At 65.8% G+C, this 15,039-nt stretch overlaps 1 protein-coding gene across 2 annotated transcripts; it reads left to right on the forward strand.

The window, feature by feature from the left end:
- Window positions 1–185: 185 nt before the first annotated feature.
- MOB3A (MOB kinase activator 3A) lies at window positions 186–14,705 on the forward strand. Of its 2 annotated transcripts, XM_013048767.2 has the most exons (5): window positions 186–330; window positions 1,149–1,311; window positions 9,193–9,739; window positions 10,861–11,063; window positions 13,726–13,891. In XM_013048767.2, exons 3-5 carry the CDS (start codon window positions 9,319–9,321, stop codon window positions 13,753–13,755), a joined length of 654 nt encoding a protein of 217 aa, XP_012904221.2. In that variant the 5' UTR covers window positions 186–330; window positions 1,149–1,311; window positions 9,193–9,318; the 3' UTR covers window positions 13,756–13,891. The 2 variants fall into 2 exon arrangements, with proteins under 2 accessions (XP_012904221.2, XP_044943307.1); XM_045087372.1 differs by lacking the exon at window positions 10,861–11,063 and having other exon boundaries at window positions 13,726–14,705.
- Window positions 14,706–15,039: the final 334 nt, after the last annotated feature.

A 15,039-nucleotide genomic window follows, 5' to 3' on the forward strand; every position in this document is an offset into this window, starting at 1 on the left:
TGCGCCCAGGACACGCACAAGCTCCTCCTCCCGGGCTGGAAGACCCGCTCCGCGCTCCCGGCGCTGCGCAAGCTCCGCCCACGCCCCAGCACCAGCCAATGCCGTCCCGGCCCGTTTCCGGTTGCCAGGCAACAGAGCGCGGCGGCGGGGAGCGCCCCCCCTTGTTCTAGACCGCGCCCCCACTTCCGCTCCGCTTCCGGGGAGGCCCAGGCCGGTAGCGGAAGTACATCTGTCTGGGCGGGGTGGCGGGGCGGGCGCTGCGCTCTGTGGCTCCGGGGCGGCGGTCGCTGGACGCCGGACAGCCGCGGCCGGTTGGACGTGAGCCTGCAGGTGGGTCCCCTGAGGGACGGGCGCGGGCGGCGGGGAGGCCGGATGGGGGCGGCGAACGCGGGCGGCGGGACGGGGGCGATCCCTCCCGAGGGGCGAACGCGGGCGGCGGGGAGGCCGGGTGGAGGCGGCGAACGCGGGCGGCGGGACGGGGCGATCCCTCCGGAGGGGCGAACGCGGGCGGCGGGGAGGCCGGGTGGAGGCGGCGAACGCGGGCGGCGGGACGGGGGATCCCTCCGGAGGGGAGGATGCCGGAGCGGGCGCGGCCCGACGCTTTGCTCTCCGGCTTGCGCTCGGTTCTGCGACAGGTGCCCCGCGGCTTCGCTCCTGCTCTACCGCGGACAGCCTGGGCTCTTACTAGCCCGGGTTACAGGCTCGGCGGGAGTGACAGGAGGGGCCACACCCCCGGCCCACGCTAGGGCCGCGCACTGCGGCCTCCCCCGAAGTCCTCCGTCCAGTGTGTCCCCGGGTGTCCGTGGCCACCTGTTGGGTCCGTTCTCAGAAGCCACTGAGCCGTGTCCTGCCTGTGGATGAGAACAGAGCAAGTGGACGTCCCCCCCCCCCCCCTGCAGGCACGCACCCTGCAACACCCTGGTCGGGGCCATCTGCGCACGTGGCTTCCGGTCTCCCTCACCCCTGCAGAGTCTCAGCTGAGGGGTGGGTGCCCCATACTCGCCGAGTCCCAGACACAGCATGTTTGACAAAAAAAAATAAAAGATAAGGTGACCGTGAGATTTGCCGCACCTGCTGGTGTGCAAATCTGGCATTCCTGGGTAAAACGGGTGCGGTCTTAGTAGTGACTCCACTTTTCCACTTTTCAGCAAGGCCCCCGGACAGTGCGAGATTCTGCCCTGGCTCATGTCGCGGTCCTAACGCCAACGCCCATCCGGCTCCTGCTTCCACCGGCCTCACTGCTCTCCACGGCGGGCTTGAGTCCTTGAACGGGGCTAGCGGCACAAGCTGGTAACCAGGTGCTGGGTGTGGGTAAGTGAGTTAGTGTTGGTTATAATCTTGTTTAAATCGGGCTTATTTTTTAAAGATTATTTATTTATTTACTTATTTGACACAGAGAGAGAGAGATCACAAGGAGGCAGAGCAGCAGGCAGGTGCGGGGGGAAGCAGGCTCCCCGCGGAGCAGAGAGCCCGATGTGGGGCTCGATCCCAGCACCCCGGGATCATGATCTGAGCTGGAGGCAGAGGCTTAACCCACTGAGACACCCAGGCGCCCTAAATCGGGCTTATTTTTAAGAGCAGTTTCAGGTTCTGAGCCAGAGTAGAAGGTGGGGCTCCCCAGGCTCCCTCTCCCCATAACTGCTCGGCCTCCCCCATGACCAGCCTCCCCGCCAGAGCCCGATGTTTGCGACCGGTGGCGGAACACCACCGAGACATGATGAACACAGGCGGGAGGTGACACCGGGCCTCCCGGTCGGTGCCGCACGCAGCCTGGCTGCTCTGGCTCAGGGACACACCACTGAGCTTCCTCTGTTCTCTGCCGGGCTGCGGAGTTCTTGTCTGAACCTCCCTGAAGGCAGGGCACGTCCCCGTCTCCATCGCGGAGGCTGAGGGCCGGAGTCTGTGCGCCAGACATCCCCGGTAACCCAGGAGGGAGTTCCGGGTGCGCCTCGCTCCTCTCTGAGCAGGAGCAGCGGCGGTTCTTTGCCCTCCTGGGGGGGGGGGGGTTCCTCGGAAATGCTCGTTCAGTTCCTGAGCTGTTTCCTAAGCCACCTTCTGTGGGCTTGTCCGTCTGCACAGGCGCTGCCCAGCCAGGGGCACTCGGCGCCAAGTCCGCGGCGAGCCTGGTCCCAGGAGTGGGTCTGCCTTGTCCAGCGCATGGCGAAATGGAGCTTGAACCCAGACTCCCCGAGCAGCTGGCTCAGACCTTGGGCTTCTCCTCAGGGAAGTTTCAGACGTGCCCCAGCAGGAGAGCCCCGTTCCTGATTTCCTAGAATCTCGAGATTCAGATAGTTTCGGCGGAAAGGGCAGATCCAGCGAGCGGTGAGGCAGCACCCAGGCCAACCAGCAGGCCTCGGACTGGCTTTCACGCTCTGCTTTCTCTGCCCCAGGGGACAGGGGCCAAACAGTATTTCAGCATTTGTCTCCGGGTGGGGAAGGCGCAGGGGGAGGGGGAGGGGCAGGGGCCTCGCAGCCCCATGTGTGCCCGGCGCCCCCTCCTGCCTGGGGCAGCCCATGTGGGAGGCTCAGGACACCCGGGCTCGCATCCAGGCCCCCCTTCTATTTGCGACTGTTCTGACTCTGAGGCCCTTCCTGCCTCTCCCGGCTTCTGGGGGTTCCAGGCAATCTCAGGCGTCCTTCGGCTTGTAGACCTGTGCCCCCTCTCTGCCGCCCTGGTCCCATGGCCCACTTCTCCGTGTGTCTGCGTCCAGATTTCCGTGTTCTTCTAAAGACCCTTGTCATTGGGCTTGGGGCTCCCCTGCCCAGCGTGACCTCATCTTTATATCTGCAAAGACCTTATTTCCAGAGAAGATCCCATTCACAGGTGCCGGGTATGTTTTGGGGGAAGGGATTCGACCCATAACGGACCGATGGGGAGTGACTGTGGCTGGGCACAGGGTTTTTTTTTAGGTGCTGAGAATGTTCTAGAATTGTGATGTTGCACTCCCTCTGATTGTACTACAAACCACTGGATTGTCTACTTTAAAAGTTATCTGTAGTACATGAATTACATCACAGTGGACTATAAAAGGCTTATCGGGGGGACTGAGTATGCAGAGCCCCGTGGTAGCACCTGGCCTGCTGTGGTCTCCGCAAACCACTTCCTGCCTTCCTACAAAACAAATTGGGGAACTTCACCCCAGAAGCAAAGACAGGAGGGCCAAATGCGGGTAGAATGCCACGCCCTGTGAGGTTGGGGGGAGGGGCTGGAGCCACCATCCTGGGGGTCCTGCAGGTGGGTGGCTCCCCGCCTGGTGGCTCCCCACCCGGGAAGCTGTGCTGGTTTTTTAAAAATCTACATTTCGACAGTGGAAGACAGCTCTGGGGTGCGGTCTTCTTGGACAGGACCGATCCCGGGCTTCGAGCATCTTCCAGCCAAACTCTTGGGTGCCCGGCCGGGAGCCAGGGTCAGCTGATCGAGGACACACAGGGCTGACCTTGGCGGTTGTGGCCTGTCGGTCTAGGCCCTGCCCTGCTCCAGCAGTGTCCCTGCAGTGGGGACGTGGCTGCCGCCCAAGCAGGACACAGAGGCACCGGAAGGAAGTGGCAGGGGCCGCGGCTTCTCCCCGGCAGGGTCGTGCAAGGCAGCTGCTTGGAGGAACTGTGTTTTGTTTGGTTTTCAGAAGAAAAGAGGGGAGGAGGGGGTGGGGTGGGGAGTTTTGTGGCTCACCTTCCTCAGCCTGGAGGCTGCTGAGTACTGCCGCGTCTCCTTTGAGGCGAGATCCCGGGCCGCCCGTGAGAAGCCTGTCCACCTTCCCCCGCGCTGTCCTCGGGGGTGTCTGGGAAGAGCCGGTCACCTGGGCTGCGGGTGGCAATGGGGGTCGCCCCCTGCAGCACTTCTCAAGGCAAAGGCACATTGAGGTGGCCGGCCACCCCTCGGCCACGGGGCGCCTGTGTTTCCCATGGAAAGTCCTTTGTTTCGGAGGGGAATTCTTCCCTTCAGGGAAGGTTTTTAGAAAATCATTGGTTCCGCTTAAAAAATTCCTCCATTCTGAGAAGACACAGAGCAGGCAGGAGCCCCGAGAGCTGCCCGCCGCCCCGTCTTCCAGAACCGGCCTGGCGCGCGTCTGGCCCCAGGCCTGGAGGCCCGTGGGCAGACCCTGCCGTGCCCCTGAGGCCCTGCCATCTCACACGACCCGCTTCCATCTGTGCCGGTCACAAGTCCACAGTGACATGGTCACAAGCTAAGCTCCCAGAGCCACCCCCAGAGGCCCCAAAGAGGCAACAACGGGGTGCTGGCGAGGTGCACGAGAGGCCCGGAAGCCAGGCTAGGCCCAGCAGGAGCGACAGTGGCCCCAGTTCGGCCGGCGTTCTCAAGCGGAAGGGAGTTTGCAGGTTGAAGCGTGGCCGTGAGTGAGGAAGCAGGGGGCCCTGCTCTCGGGTGGCGGGAGCGGGTGACTCTGCTCTTGGGCGGCGGGAGCGGGTGATTCGCTCCTCCAGTTGGCCTGCAGGGCATCGCTCCCCCGTGACCTGTGCCCAGGGTGGCCCGAGAGTGGCCAGGTGTGCGATCAGCCAGCGGGACAGGGAGGCAGGCCGCTTGGGCATCAGCAGTCTCCGGTGAGGCCCGGGGGTCCCCGCCGGCCTGTCCGGTGCACCCGTCCACAGTGTAGAGAGGCCTGGGCTACAGGTGGGTGAGTGGGGCTGCGCGCTCTGGGGCACCACCTCCCTCCATCCAGGTCCTGGGCACCCGGGACTGTGCCTGCCTCCCGAGACCAGGAGGGTCTGCTGCCCGGGCCTGGGGCATGGAAAGCGCACACGGGTCGTGAGCAGAGCTGTGGTGGGGACAGCCCTGGTCCCGGGGCGCCCTGGCCTGGGGGTGCCCTGGTCCCGGGGCGCCCTGGCCTGGGGGTGCCCTGGTCCCGGGGGCGCCCTGGCCTGGGGGTGCCCTGGTCCCGGGGGCGCCCTGGCCTGGGGGTGCCCTGGTCCCGGGGCGCCCTGGTCCCGGGGGTGCCCTGGTCCCGGGGCGCCCTGGCCTGGGGGTGCCCTGGTCCCGGGGGTGCCCTGGTCCCGGGGGTGCCCTGGCCTGGGGGCGCCCTGGTCCCGGGGGCGCCCTGGTCCCGGGGCGCCCTGGCCTGGGGGTGCCCTGGTCCCGGGGGTGCCCTGGTCCCGGGGGTGCCCTGGTCCCGGGGGGTGCCCTGGTCCCGGGGGCCCTGGCCTGGGGGTGCCCTGGTCCCGGGGCGCCCTGGCCTGGGGGTGCCCTGGTCCCGGTGGCGCCCTGGCCTGGGGGTGCCCTGGGGGGGGGGCGCCCTGGCCGGGGGTGCCCTGCCCTGCGCCCTGGCCTGGGGGTGCCCTGGTCCCGGGGGCGCCCTGGCCCGGGGGTGCCCTGGTCCCGGGGGTGCCCTGGTCCCGGGGGTGCCCTGGTCCCGGGGGGCCCTGGCCTGGGGGTGCCCTGGTCCCGGGGGTGCCCTGGTCCCGGGGGCGCCCTGGCCCGGGGGTGCCCTGGTCCCGGGGGCGCCCTGGCCTGGGGGTGCCCTGGTCCCTGGGGGGGTGCCCTGGTCCCGGGGGGGCGCCCTGGTCCTGGGGGCGCCCTGGCCTGGGGGGTGCCCTGGTCCCGGGGGCGCCCTGGTCCCGGGGCGCCCTGGCCTGGGGGGTGCCCTGGTCCCGGGGGTGCCCTGGTCCCGGGGGCGCCCTGGCCTGGGGGTGCCCTGGTCCCGGGGGCGCCCTGGCCTGGGGTGAGACCGATGGACGCCTGAATAATGACAGGGGGTTTGCCGTGGAGGCACGTGGCCTGGCGGGACAGATGGTGGCTTCACCCCCACAGCCTGGGGTTTGAGCTCTGGTTCCTCCCTATCCAGGCATCCTGACTACTGGTTAACCAGGTAGCAGGGAGTCACTGTCCTCTAAGGCAGGCTCTCGGCCAGATGACCCCCCCCCCAAGGGACACGGGGCGGTGTCTGGGGACATCTGGGGTCCTCATACCTGGGGGTGCTGCTCAGCGCCCGGGATACCCCAATGTTAGCAGGGCCCAGGGTGCTGATCTAATTTGGGCCCATTTTCCCATTTGCTCGGGTAGCCACCCCGTCCTCAGACAGTGACCGGGATGTGCCCAGCCAGGAGTCAGCACAGCCGCAAGAAGGGGGGGGACAACCAGAGCCGGCGGCGAGCGAGGGGAAGCCCTTGGGCTGGGTCGATGGCCCACTCCCTCCCGCTTCAGAGCTGCCGCCAGAGGTCGTTCCCTCGGACGGACCGTCACCTGCGCCTCTGCTCCGTGAGCAACTCCGGAGCGGCTGCAGTGTGGCCGTGGGGCTGCTGACCAGTTCTGTCGGGGGCCAGGTTGGGCTCCCCTCGGGCCTCTTTCCCCAGCAGGGAGTCAGAGCCGTTAGAGACGGTCCGCGGGCCGAGCCCCCCGCACGCCCGCACGGGGCTTCGTGTTTTCAGTTCATCGAGGCCACGCACAGCCACCGCCACTGGCCACTTCCATGGCCTCCAGATACCCGACACAAGCCCCTTCCCGTCCGTGGAGGGGCCTGGTCTGGTGTGTCATCTGCGTGGACTCACACCCCGTGGGGCCTCCTGTGTCTGGGTCCCTCCCTGTGCATCGTGGGCTCGGGGTCCGTCCCAGGGCCTGCACGTGGGGCCTCGCTCCTGTCCACGCCCTGGGGCGCTCCCACGTGAGGGACACAGCTTGATCACGCGTTCACCTGTTGAGGGACCTTTGGGTTGTTTCCACCCTTTTGGTGATTATCCCAGATCGTGCTGCCCCGAATACACGTTTGCACGTGACGTTTCCATGTGGATGTTTATTGTCCCTTGTCTTGGGCGTGGACCTGGCAGAGGCTCCGTCTGACTGCCGGGCTCTTGCCACAGCAGCGGCCACGCATGAGGAGTCCCGTTTCTGCATGTCCTCACTGACACCATGATTGTCCTTCGTGGTGACGGCCGTTCTCCTGGGGAGCAGTGGTCCCCTCCTCCTCCCACTGGGGCTTCTCTCGTCCCCCTAGCCCGGTCGTCCGTGGCCAGCTCTTCCGTCCCGGATGCTCCCCTCCGGTGTTCCGCACGGTTTATCCTGCCTCGAGCAGACCTTCCGGCGCCCACACTGCAGAGCTGGGCCCACAAGATGGTCGGGCTTTGCGGGTCAGTGCAGGGAAGGGAGCCCTGAGCCCTTGTGCGACCAGGGCCTGGCCGGCGTCGTCAGCAGTTACCCCAGCCAGCACTCGGGGACGCCATGCGTGGCCTAGGGCTGCTGTAGCGAGTGACCACAGATTTCGTGGCCTAAAGAAACCTGGATCTATCATCTCACAGTTCTGAAGGTCAGGAGTTCAGAACGGTGCAGTCAGGGCTGGTCCCCCCGGGGCTCAGGGAGACCCGGCTCCTGCCCTTTCCTGGCCTGCGGCCCCCCCATCCTCCCCGCCGGCAGCGTGGGGTCTGCCCGTCTCCGGGACCCCGCCCTCTGCCTCCCTCTCGTGACGACCTCGTGGGGATGCCAGGCCCCCCCCCCTGGAATGCAGCCCCCAGCTCGGGGCCCTGACGGGCCCCTCTGCCACGGGAGGAAACACGTCCACAGGTCTCGGGCCAGGACGGGGATGTCTCTGCGGCCTTTATTCCTCCTACCACATCCTCTCCCCTGACCAGGGCACATCAGGCGCCGCCTGAGCCCTGAGCGTGGGGTCCCGGGTTCACACCAAGGATGAGGCCACGCTGGCCGGGTTGGACAGCTGTGGAGGTGGGTCGCTCCACCTCTGCTGCCGCCTCCCACTCGGCCCCCACACCCCTCGCTAACCGCGGGAGGACCAGCTCTCCAGGCTCCGCGTGAGCACCACAGCCCCTCCGCTCCAGGTGCCTGCAGGTCGGCTCGGTCCCGGCCACCCGACAGCCGTGGGGACACAGGTGTCCCGGCCCCAGCGCTGGTTTAGGCCGTCGGCGCGTGACACGCAGCGTCTGACATCCATCGCCGGCTCGAGGAGCCTGGCCTTTGGTCGCAGGGTCTGGGCGAGCAGGTGGAGGGGCGCGGGCCCCACGGGAGGGCCACCGGCTCTCGGGGATCTTCTCGGGGGCCGCGCCTGCAGGAGTCACGGGGAAGCCCTAACTGCATGTTTGCTAGTAGCCAGGCGTCCCTGTCAGCCCGACATCGTCGTCCTGGGGACACTGTGTCCACCCACTGGGCCCCGCAGGAGTCTGGGCCCGGGATGCCGGTGCTCCTCTCTTTGGCTCCGCTGTCTGTGGTACTGGTGACACTGCGGCACTCTGCCGGGGCTGCCCTGGGTCCTGGGGGGCTGAGGGGCATCTCCATAGAAGCAGGTCTGAGGGAAACAGAGGCCAGAGAGTATGGGGTTCCTCCAGAAGCCGGGAAAGGCAGGAGCTCCCAGGAATCCCATTCCAGATGTGGGACCTCCAGAACTTTCTGGAGTTGGGCTGTTAGGAGCCCTAGGTGTGTGGTAATTTGCTACAGCAACATGCCAGGTCTGGAGGGACAGGCTGCTTGACGACCAGCCAGTTCCGAGCCAGGGGACTGAACCCCACGATTTAAGCAGAGAGAAGGCGGGGGGGCGTGGACTGGAACGGGTCGGCAACTTGGGCGCGGTGTGTGCGGGGTGGGGTGGGGCCACCCGCCGGTCCTTCCGCTTCCCGGTTCTCCCCAGACTTCCCCTTCTGCGCCTTCCGCCTGGTGAACTCCGGAGACCTCCACCCCGCTGGCTCCACTGGGCGCCAGGCTTCCCCACCCCAGCCCCCGCTGTCTTAGCCTGGCCGTGCCCCGGGACCATGCTGGGTGGTGCAGGGTGGGGACGGCCCCGGGCACAGCCTGGTGACTGCGCCCCCAGTACGAGCCTGCTCGCCGCCTTCATGTGCTCGATCGCATGCCCTTGTGCTCTCTGAAGGGGGGTCCGTGCTGTCCACATGTAACCGAGGAGGACGCCGGGCCCAGAGAAGGCTGCAGGGGGCACCAGGGGAGGTGGGCTCTCTCGGCGGGGCCTCATCCTGGGGAACCAGCGGGCATGCGTCACGGTCCCGTGTTGGGCAGGCCGGACCCAGCAAGGCTCGTCCAGGCCTCTGAGATGGGCACTGCGGTGGAGAGTGTCCCCCCAGAATTCACGTCCACCATTGGGAATGGGGTCTTTGCACACGTCCTCAGGTGCGAAAGGAGGGCATCCAGTGCAGCGAGGGGTCGGAGGCAGTGCAGAAGCAGAAATCATGCTTTCCAGCGCCAGAGCGGCATTTCCAGAACCAGCTGACTGTCCCCCACCCGTGTTGCAGGTCTCAGGGAAGGCCCGGGGTGCAGCGGATCTCCCGTCCCCACGGCGGCCGCCCGACACCAGCGTCCCGCCTGGGCCCGTCTGCGGAAGCGTCACCGGCGAGTGTGCCGACCGGGCCGGGGCCGACATGTCCAACCCCTTCCTGAAGCAAGTGTTCAACAAGGACAAGACCTTCCGTCCCAAGCGCAAGTTCGAGCCGGGCACCCAGCGCTTCGAGCTGCACAAGAAGGCACAAGCGTCGCTGAACGCGGGGCTGGACCTGAAGCTGGCCGTGCAGCTGCCCCCCGGCGAGGAGCTCAGTGACTGGGTGGCCGTGCACGTGGTGGACTTCTTCAACCGCATCAACCTCATCTACGGCACCATCGGCGATGGGTGCACGGAGCAGTCGTGCCCGGTCATGTCGGGCGGCCCCAAGTACGAGTACCGCTGGCAGGACGAGCACCAGTTCCGCAAGCCCACGGCGCTGTCGGCCCCCCGCTACATGGACCTGCTCATGGACTGGGTCGAGGTGCAGATCAACGACGAAGGGCTCTTCCCCACCCACGTCGGTGAGCCACGGGGCGCGGGGGCGGGCCAGGCCCAGTGCCCTCCCCGACCGGGGGAGTCTGCGTTCACACGTCTGCCCGTTTAAAGTGTGCAGTTCAGTGCTGTTTAGTGCTAGAACATTTCACCACTGCGAGAGCAGCCTGGTACCCATCAGCCGTCATCCCCACCCCTGCCCCAGCCCCGGCTCCCACCCCCTCCTCACTGTCTGCATGGACAGGACTCCTCTGGGGCCCTCCTGGGAGTGGGGTCCTGTGGGACGCGTCCTTCTGGGTCTGGCCGCTCTCACTGAGCCCCGTGTCCTCAGATCCATTCGCTCAGTTGTCAGTATGTTTGCCGAGTTGTGCAACCGTCACTACTGCCTAATTCCAGAACCCTCCATCACCTGCAAGGAATCCCTTTCCCTAGAGCGGTCACTCCCCAGCCGTCCCAGCGCGGGGTCAGGCTGGACCTGTCACACACAGCTCCCGGAGAGCTTTTTCTTTCCTGCCTGCCCTCGGCTCTGCGCCCATCTCCCCGCTGGAGGGCAGTTGTGTGGGCTCCGCTGTGTGGGGGCCTGGCCCGGCACCGCATGAGCTCGCTGCCGTCTCTGGTCCGCCCCCCACCCACCGTTAGCCAGCAGGGTCCCTGTGACAAGGGTGGGGGCCCATGTGTTCTCTCTGGTCTGGGCCGCCGCCCGCCGGTGCCACTGCAGACCCGGGAATGGGTGGGGGGCAGAAGGAGCACGCGGGGGCGCCCAGTGCACAGACTGGGACCCCCCAGCAGGGGCACGGCAGCACCATGGAGAAAAGGGGAGACGAGAGGCACTGAACTCTGTCGTCCGAGTTCGGGCCTGGGGCACGGCGGCAGGCAGGTTGTGTCCACGTGTAGACAGAGCGGAGGTGGGGAGGGAACCCTCGGGGCTCGGCCGTCAGCGTCCGGCAGCGTGTGGACGCGCTGTCCCATTTGATTCAGTAAAACGGACGGAGCGGAATCACGCCCAGGACCGGGCGAGGAGGGCTCGCAGACGGAGGGCTCCGGCCGTCGCTAGGGGAGGCCGGGGGAGGGTGGCCCAGGGGCGCGGCGGGGGCGCGGCGGGGCGCGGCGGGGGCTCCCGGCAGCCCGGCTGACCCCCGGCCCCGCGCAGGGACGCCGTTTCCCAAGAACTTCCTGCAGGCGGTGAAGAAGATCCTGTCGCGGCTGTTCCGCGTGTTCGTGCACGTCTACATCCACCACTTCGACCGCATCGCGCAGCTGGGCTCCGAGGCGCACGTCAACACGTGCTACAAGCACTTCTACTACTTCGTGCGCGAGTTCGGCCTCATCGACACCAAGGAGCTGGAGCCGCTGGTGGGCGCGGGCGGGCGGGGCCGCGGCGGGAGGGGGCGGGGCCGCGGCGGAAGGGCGGGGCCGCTGGGGGCGGGGCGGGGCGTTCCAGCCAGGCTTGGGTGGGGGGTGTGGGGTGGGGGTAGGGGTGGGGGGGGCCGGAAGCCAGGGACAGCCGGCACAGCCCGCCCAGCTTGGTTCTCCACATGGGGGCCGCTTGGATCCCCGGCGCCCGACACCCAGCCGCTGGGGTGCTTTGGGGTTTTCTTTGGTCCCTGCCCCACTGGCGGGCAAGCGGGGATGCGGCTGCCCAGGTACACTCGGTCCCCCCCCCCCCAACGAGGTCACTCCTGTCGCGCAACCCAGAGCCATCGTGGGGGCGGGATGCCTGGAGGAGGCCGGTCCCTCCCGTGCTGCCGCCCTTTCCCTGTGGGAGACGCCGGGTGGGGGGGGGGGTCTCCAGAGCACGGGCAACAGCGGCCTGGGGGGCTGCTTCGGGGGCCCTCGGTGTCCCCTGTCCAGACGCCGGTAGTGACTGATTCCTCATTGAGGTAGACTTCACACACGTGCAAGCTGTCCGCCGTGTGTGACACATTCCCAAGGTGCTCCGCCGTCACCGGCTGGTTTCCAGAGCATTCCGTCCCAAGAAACCCCAGCCCCGCTGGCCGGCACTCCCCAGCCCACAGCTCCCTCGAACCGCCCTCCGACTGGGGCTTTGCAGACCCAAAACCTGTGGGTCCCAGCCTGGGGATGGGCCCTCACCCACTGCTCTCCCACATTCCGGGGGGCTTTTAGCAGGAACCGGGAGGCCAGAGCGTGGCAGGACCGCTCTCCAGAGCCCCACCAGCCACCACCACCCCTGCTCGCAAGGGGTCCCGGTGAGGCCAGTGGCCAGAGCCCCAAAGGGCCATTCCAGGGAGTGGGGGCATCCCCTGAAGTGCAGAGAAGCTAGAATGTTCCAGGGGCTAGCGGGCCCTGGCCTTGCTGGGCAGCGGCTGCGGGACTGAAATCATACTCTTCGGTCCCACAGCTTCCCTTGCATGGCCCCAGGACCCCCATGTGGGCATTTTGTTTTTTCCTTTTCTTTTTTACTGAATTCTGCATGGATTCAGGTCTTTGAACTAGGTTTGTTTGTTTGCTTGTTTTAAGATTCTATTTATTCATTTGACAGAGAGATCACAAGTACGCAGAGGCAGGCAGAAAGAGGGGGGGAAGCAGGCTCCCCACTGAGCAGAGAGCCCGATGCGGGACTCGATCCCAGGACCCTGAGATCATGACCTGAGCCGAAGGCAGAGGCTTTAACCCACTGAGCCACCCAGGCGCCCCTCTTTGAGCTGGACTGTTTTTGTCCAGCTTTCAACGACTATTCAACTCCTCCTCACGTGACCGTTCCCAGTGCCTCTGTGTCCTTGTGGGCTCTGCCTAACGGGGGGGAGGGTTTACTCTGAGCTGATGGAAAGTTCTGGAACTGGGTAGAGGAAGGGTCCACGCCGTTGTGGACGTGAATGCTGCTGACTGTTCACCTCACGATGGGTGCCCTTACGTGACAGTCCCCTCCATCCATGTCGTATTTCAGAGTGCCGGCAGCTGGAGCCTGCCGTGCCGTCATCTGTTTGGTGGTGGTTTTCTCAACTGTGCGTCTTGGTCCCCTCATCATTTCTCCCACATCAATGCTGAGAATTTTCTGTTTTTTAAGATTTATTTGAGAGAGAGTCGCATGCACACGAGCACCAGCGGGTGGGGGAGTGGCCAGGGAAGAGGGAGAAGCAGACCCCCAGCTGAGCCTAGTGCGGGACCTGATCCCAGGACCCCAAGATTGTGACCTGAGCGAAGCCAGATGCTTCACCCACCACTCAGGCGCCCAGTGCTTAGAGTTCTTTGTGGCGCCGGACAGAGGATAACACGTGTAAGCTCGGACTTCCCCAGGCTGTGTGGCAAGGAAGCAGGTGGTGATCTGCCCGGCCACCCTGTGCACCGAGGCTCCCGGGGCCTGTCGTAGAACGTGGCGGATGGCCTTCATACCTCGTCTTTTTGCATTTGGCCTTCATCTGTTGGGACGACCCTCGAGGCTGCCCTCACCGGGTCTAAAGGCTGTCTCATAATACTTGTCTTTATTTCCTGGCTGTTTTCCAGAAGTTTCTCTGCAGCGTTCAGTCCCCTATAGAAGGCACAGATCAGTACACCATGGCCCAGGATGACTGCCTGGTTTTGGAAATAAGGTTTTTGTTTTGTTTTTTTTTTTTAAGATTTTATTCATTTATTTGACAGACAGAAATCACAAGTAGGCAGAGAGGTAGGCAGAGAGAGAGAGGAGGAAGCAGGCTCCCTGCTGAGCAGAAAGCCCAATGCGGGGCTCGATCCCAGGACCCTGGGATCATGACCTGAGCCGAAGGTAGAGGCTTTAACCCACTGAGCCACCCAGGCGCCCCTGGAAATAAGGTTTTATTGGCACACAGGGAGCTAGTCGTTTCCGTGTTGAGGGGCCTGCGTCCCCCACAGGGGCCAGGACATGGCCTCTCGCCCTTCACGAAGAGCGCACCACCCCGGCTGACAGCGTGCTGTCGTCTGTTGCGTTTGCCGTTAAGTGAGGCCCGTGCCCCCTGGAGGCCGGCTCCCCTGCTTCTCCGTTTGCGCGTGCCCCCCGCCCCCTCGCGTCAGTGCCTGACGTCCGGCTTGTTCTTCACAGAAAGAAATGACCGCGCGGATGTGCCACTGACCCCTGGGCCCTACAGTCACCGAGGCGGTGCCAGGGGACCCTCGCACTTACGGCCACGTCTCCAGACCACGGACTTGTGCTTTGTAGAAAGCGCACCCAGTGAGCGAGCTCGGTCCTGGGGCGGCTGCACTGACTGTGGGGGTGGGGTCCTCCGCCATCCTGGTGGGCAGCCACCGTGGGTCTCCATGTGGCCACCTGAGCCCATCTCCTTGGCAGGCATCAAACTCGAACTCCGTGGCTCTGCGTGTTGAGCACCAGGGAAAACCCACTGGTGAACCCCTAGCACTTGCCCTCGTGACCCCGTGTCTGCTTCGCGACTCGCACGACGGGAACCCCACCCCTGCTCCCCAGCCGGGCCCCTCCATGGATCGTGAATGATGGGACTCCTCTCCCTGTTAGAGAGACGGCCCCGCTCTCTTACGAATAACACGGGACGGATCTTCCGTGTCCCGGGCTGGAACCTGTTGAATTTTGCCAAACGTGTGGCTGGGCCGAGCCCTTCTGCAGTGTGCACCGGCGCTGTGCGGAAACCCTGCCTCTGCGTGGCCCCCTGCGGCCCCGGGACCCGAATCCCAGCTCCGGCTGCCGTGGACATCAGGGGCCCCGTCTGGGCCACGCCGAAGTGACCGCAGGAGCGCCACCCTGTCTGTGCCTCCAACCCCCGACCCTGCGCGGCGGCCTCAGTGGCCTTTTCCATGGCAGCACTCCCAGCGTAGACCGCACCGACTCCGAGTACCTCTGGGCGCCTGGGGCGCTTGCAGGAGCAAGGCCATCCCCCAGCGCCAGCAAGTGCAATTAACGCGGCCTCAGCCCGGGGTCCGGCTCGAGGAGGCCCTTTCCCTGGAATGGAGCTCCCTCTGGACGCCAGGCCTCGGCCAGCACCGAAACCACTGTGTCCCCCGGGGCGGCGGGTGTCCCTGCGCCAGCCACAATACACTGTGCCGTCTTCATACCTTGGCTGCTGCCTGTCATTTCCTCTTCCCTGGCCCGAGGGCCTGGTTTTGGGCCCTGCCACCACCTTTGTCCCCGGGGTGCCCTTGTCCCCACGTGCTGAGGGCTCGCACCCGCCAAAGTGTCCCCTGGGGTGCCCCTGGGGCGGGTTCCTGCTCCCTTGCCCATTTCATTGCCCTTAAACATGGTGTTAGCTCTGCCTTTCCGCGGGGCGCAAGAGGGAGCCAGGCCTCGGGGAGCCTTGCGCCAAAGAGATCAGGAGAGCAGAGCCGGGGAGCCCTTTCTTCGATGTGGGAAACGGGGTCCGATCGCGCCCTCGTGGGGGTCCGGCCT

This window comes from Mustela putorius, unplaced genomic scaffold (genome assembly GCF_011764305.1).
Source record: "Mustela putorius furo isolate JIRA1106 unplaced genomic scaffold, ASM1176430v1.1 tig00000095_pilon_pilon_pilon, whole genome shotgun sequence".
Taxonomy (NCBI): Eukaryota; Metazoa; Chordata; class Mammalia; order Carnivora; family Mustelidae; genus Mustela; species Mustela putorius.

Excerpts from the sequence above, each read along its gene's own strand:
- MOB3A (XM_045087372.1), top strand. The coding sequence starts at position 9,319 with ATGTCCAACCCCTTCCTGAAGCAAGTGTTCAACAAGGACAAGACCTTC. Across the intron at positions 9,740-13,725 it reads GCTCTTCCCCACCCACGTCG|AAAGAAATGACCGCGCGGAT; the intron begins GTGAGCCACGGG and ends TGTTCTTCACAG.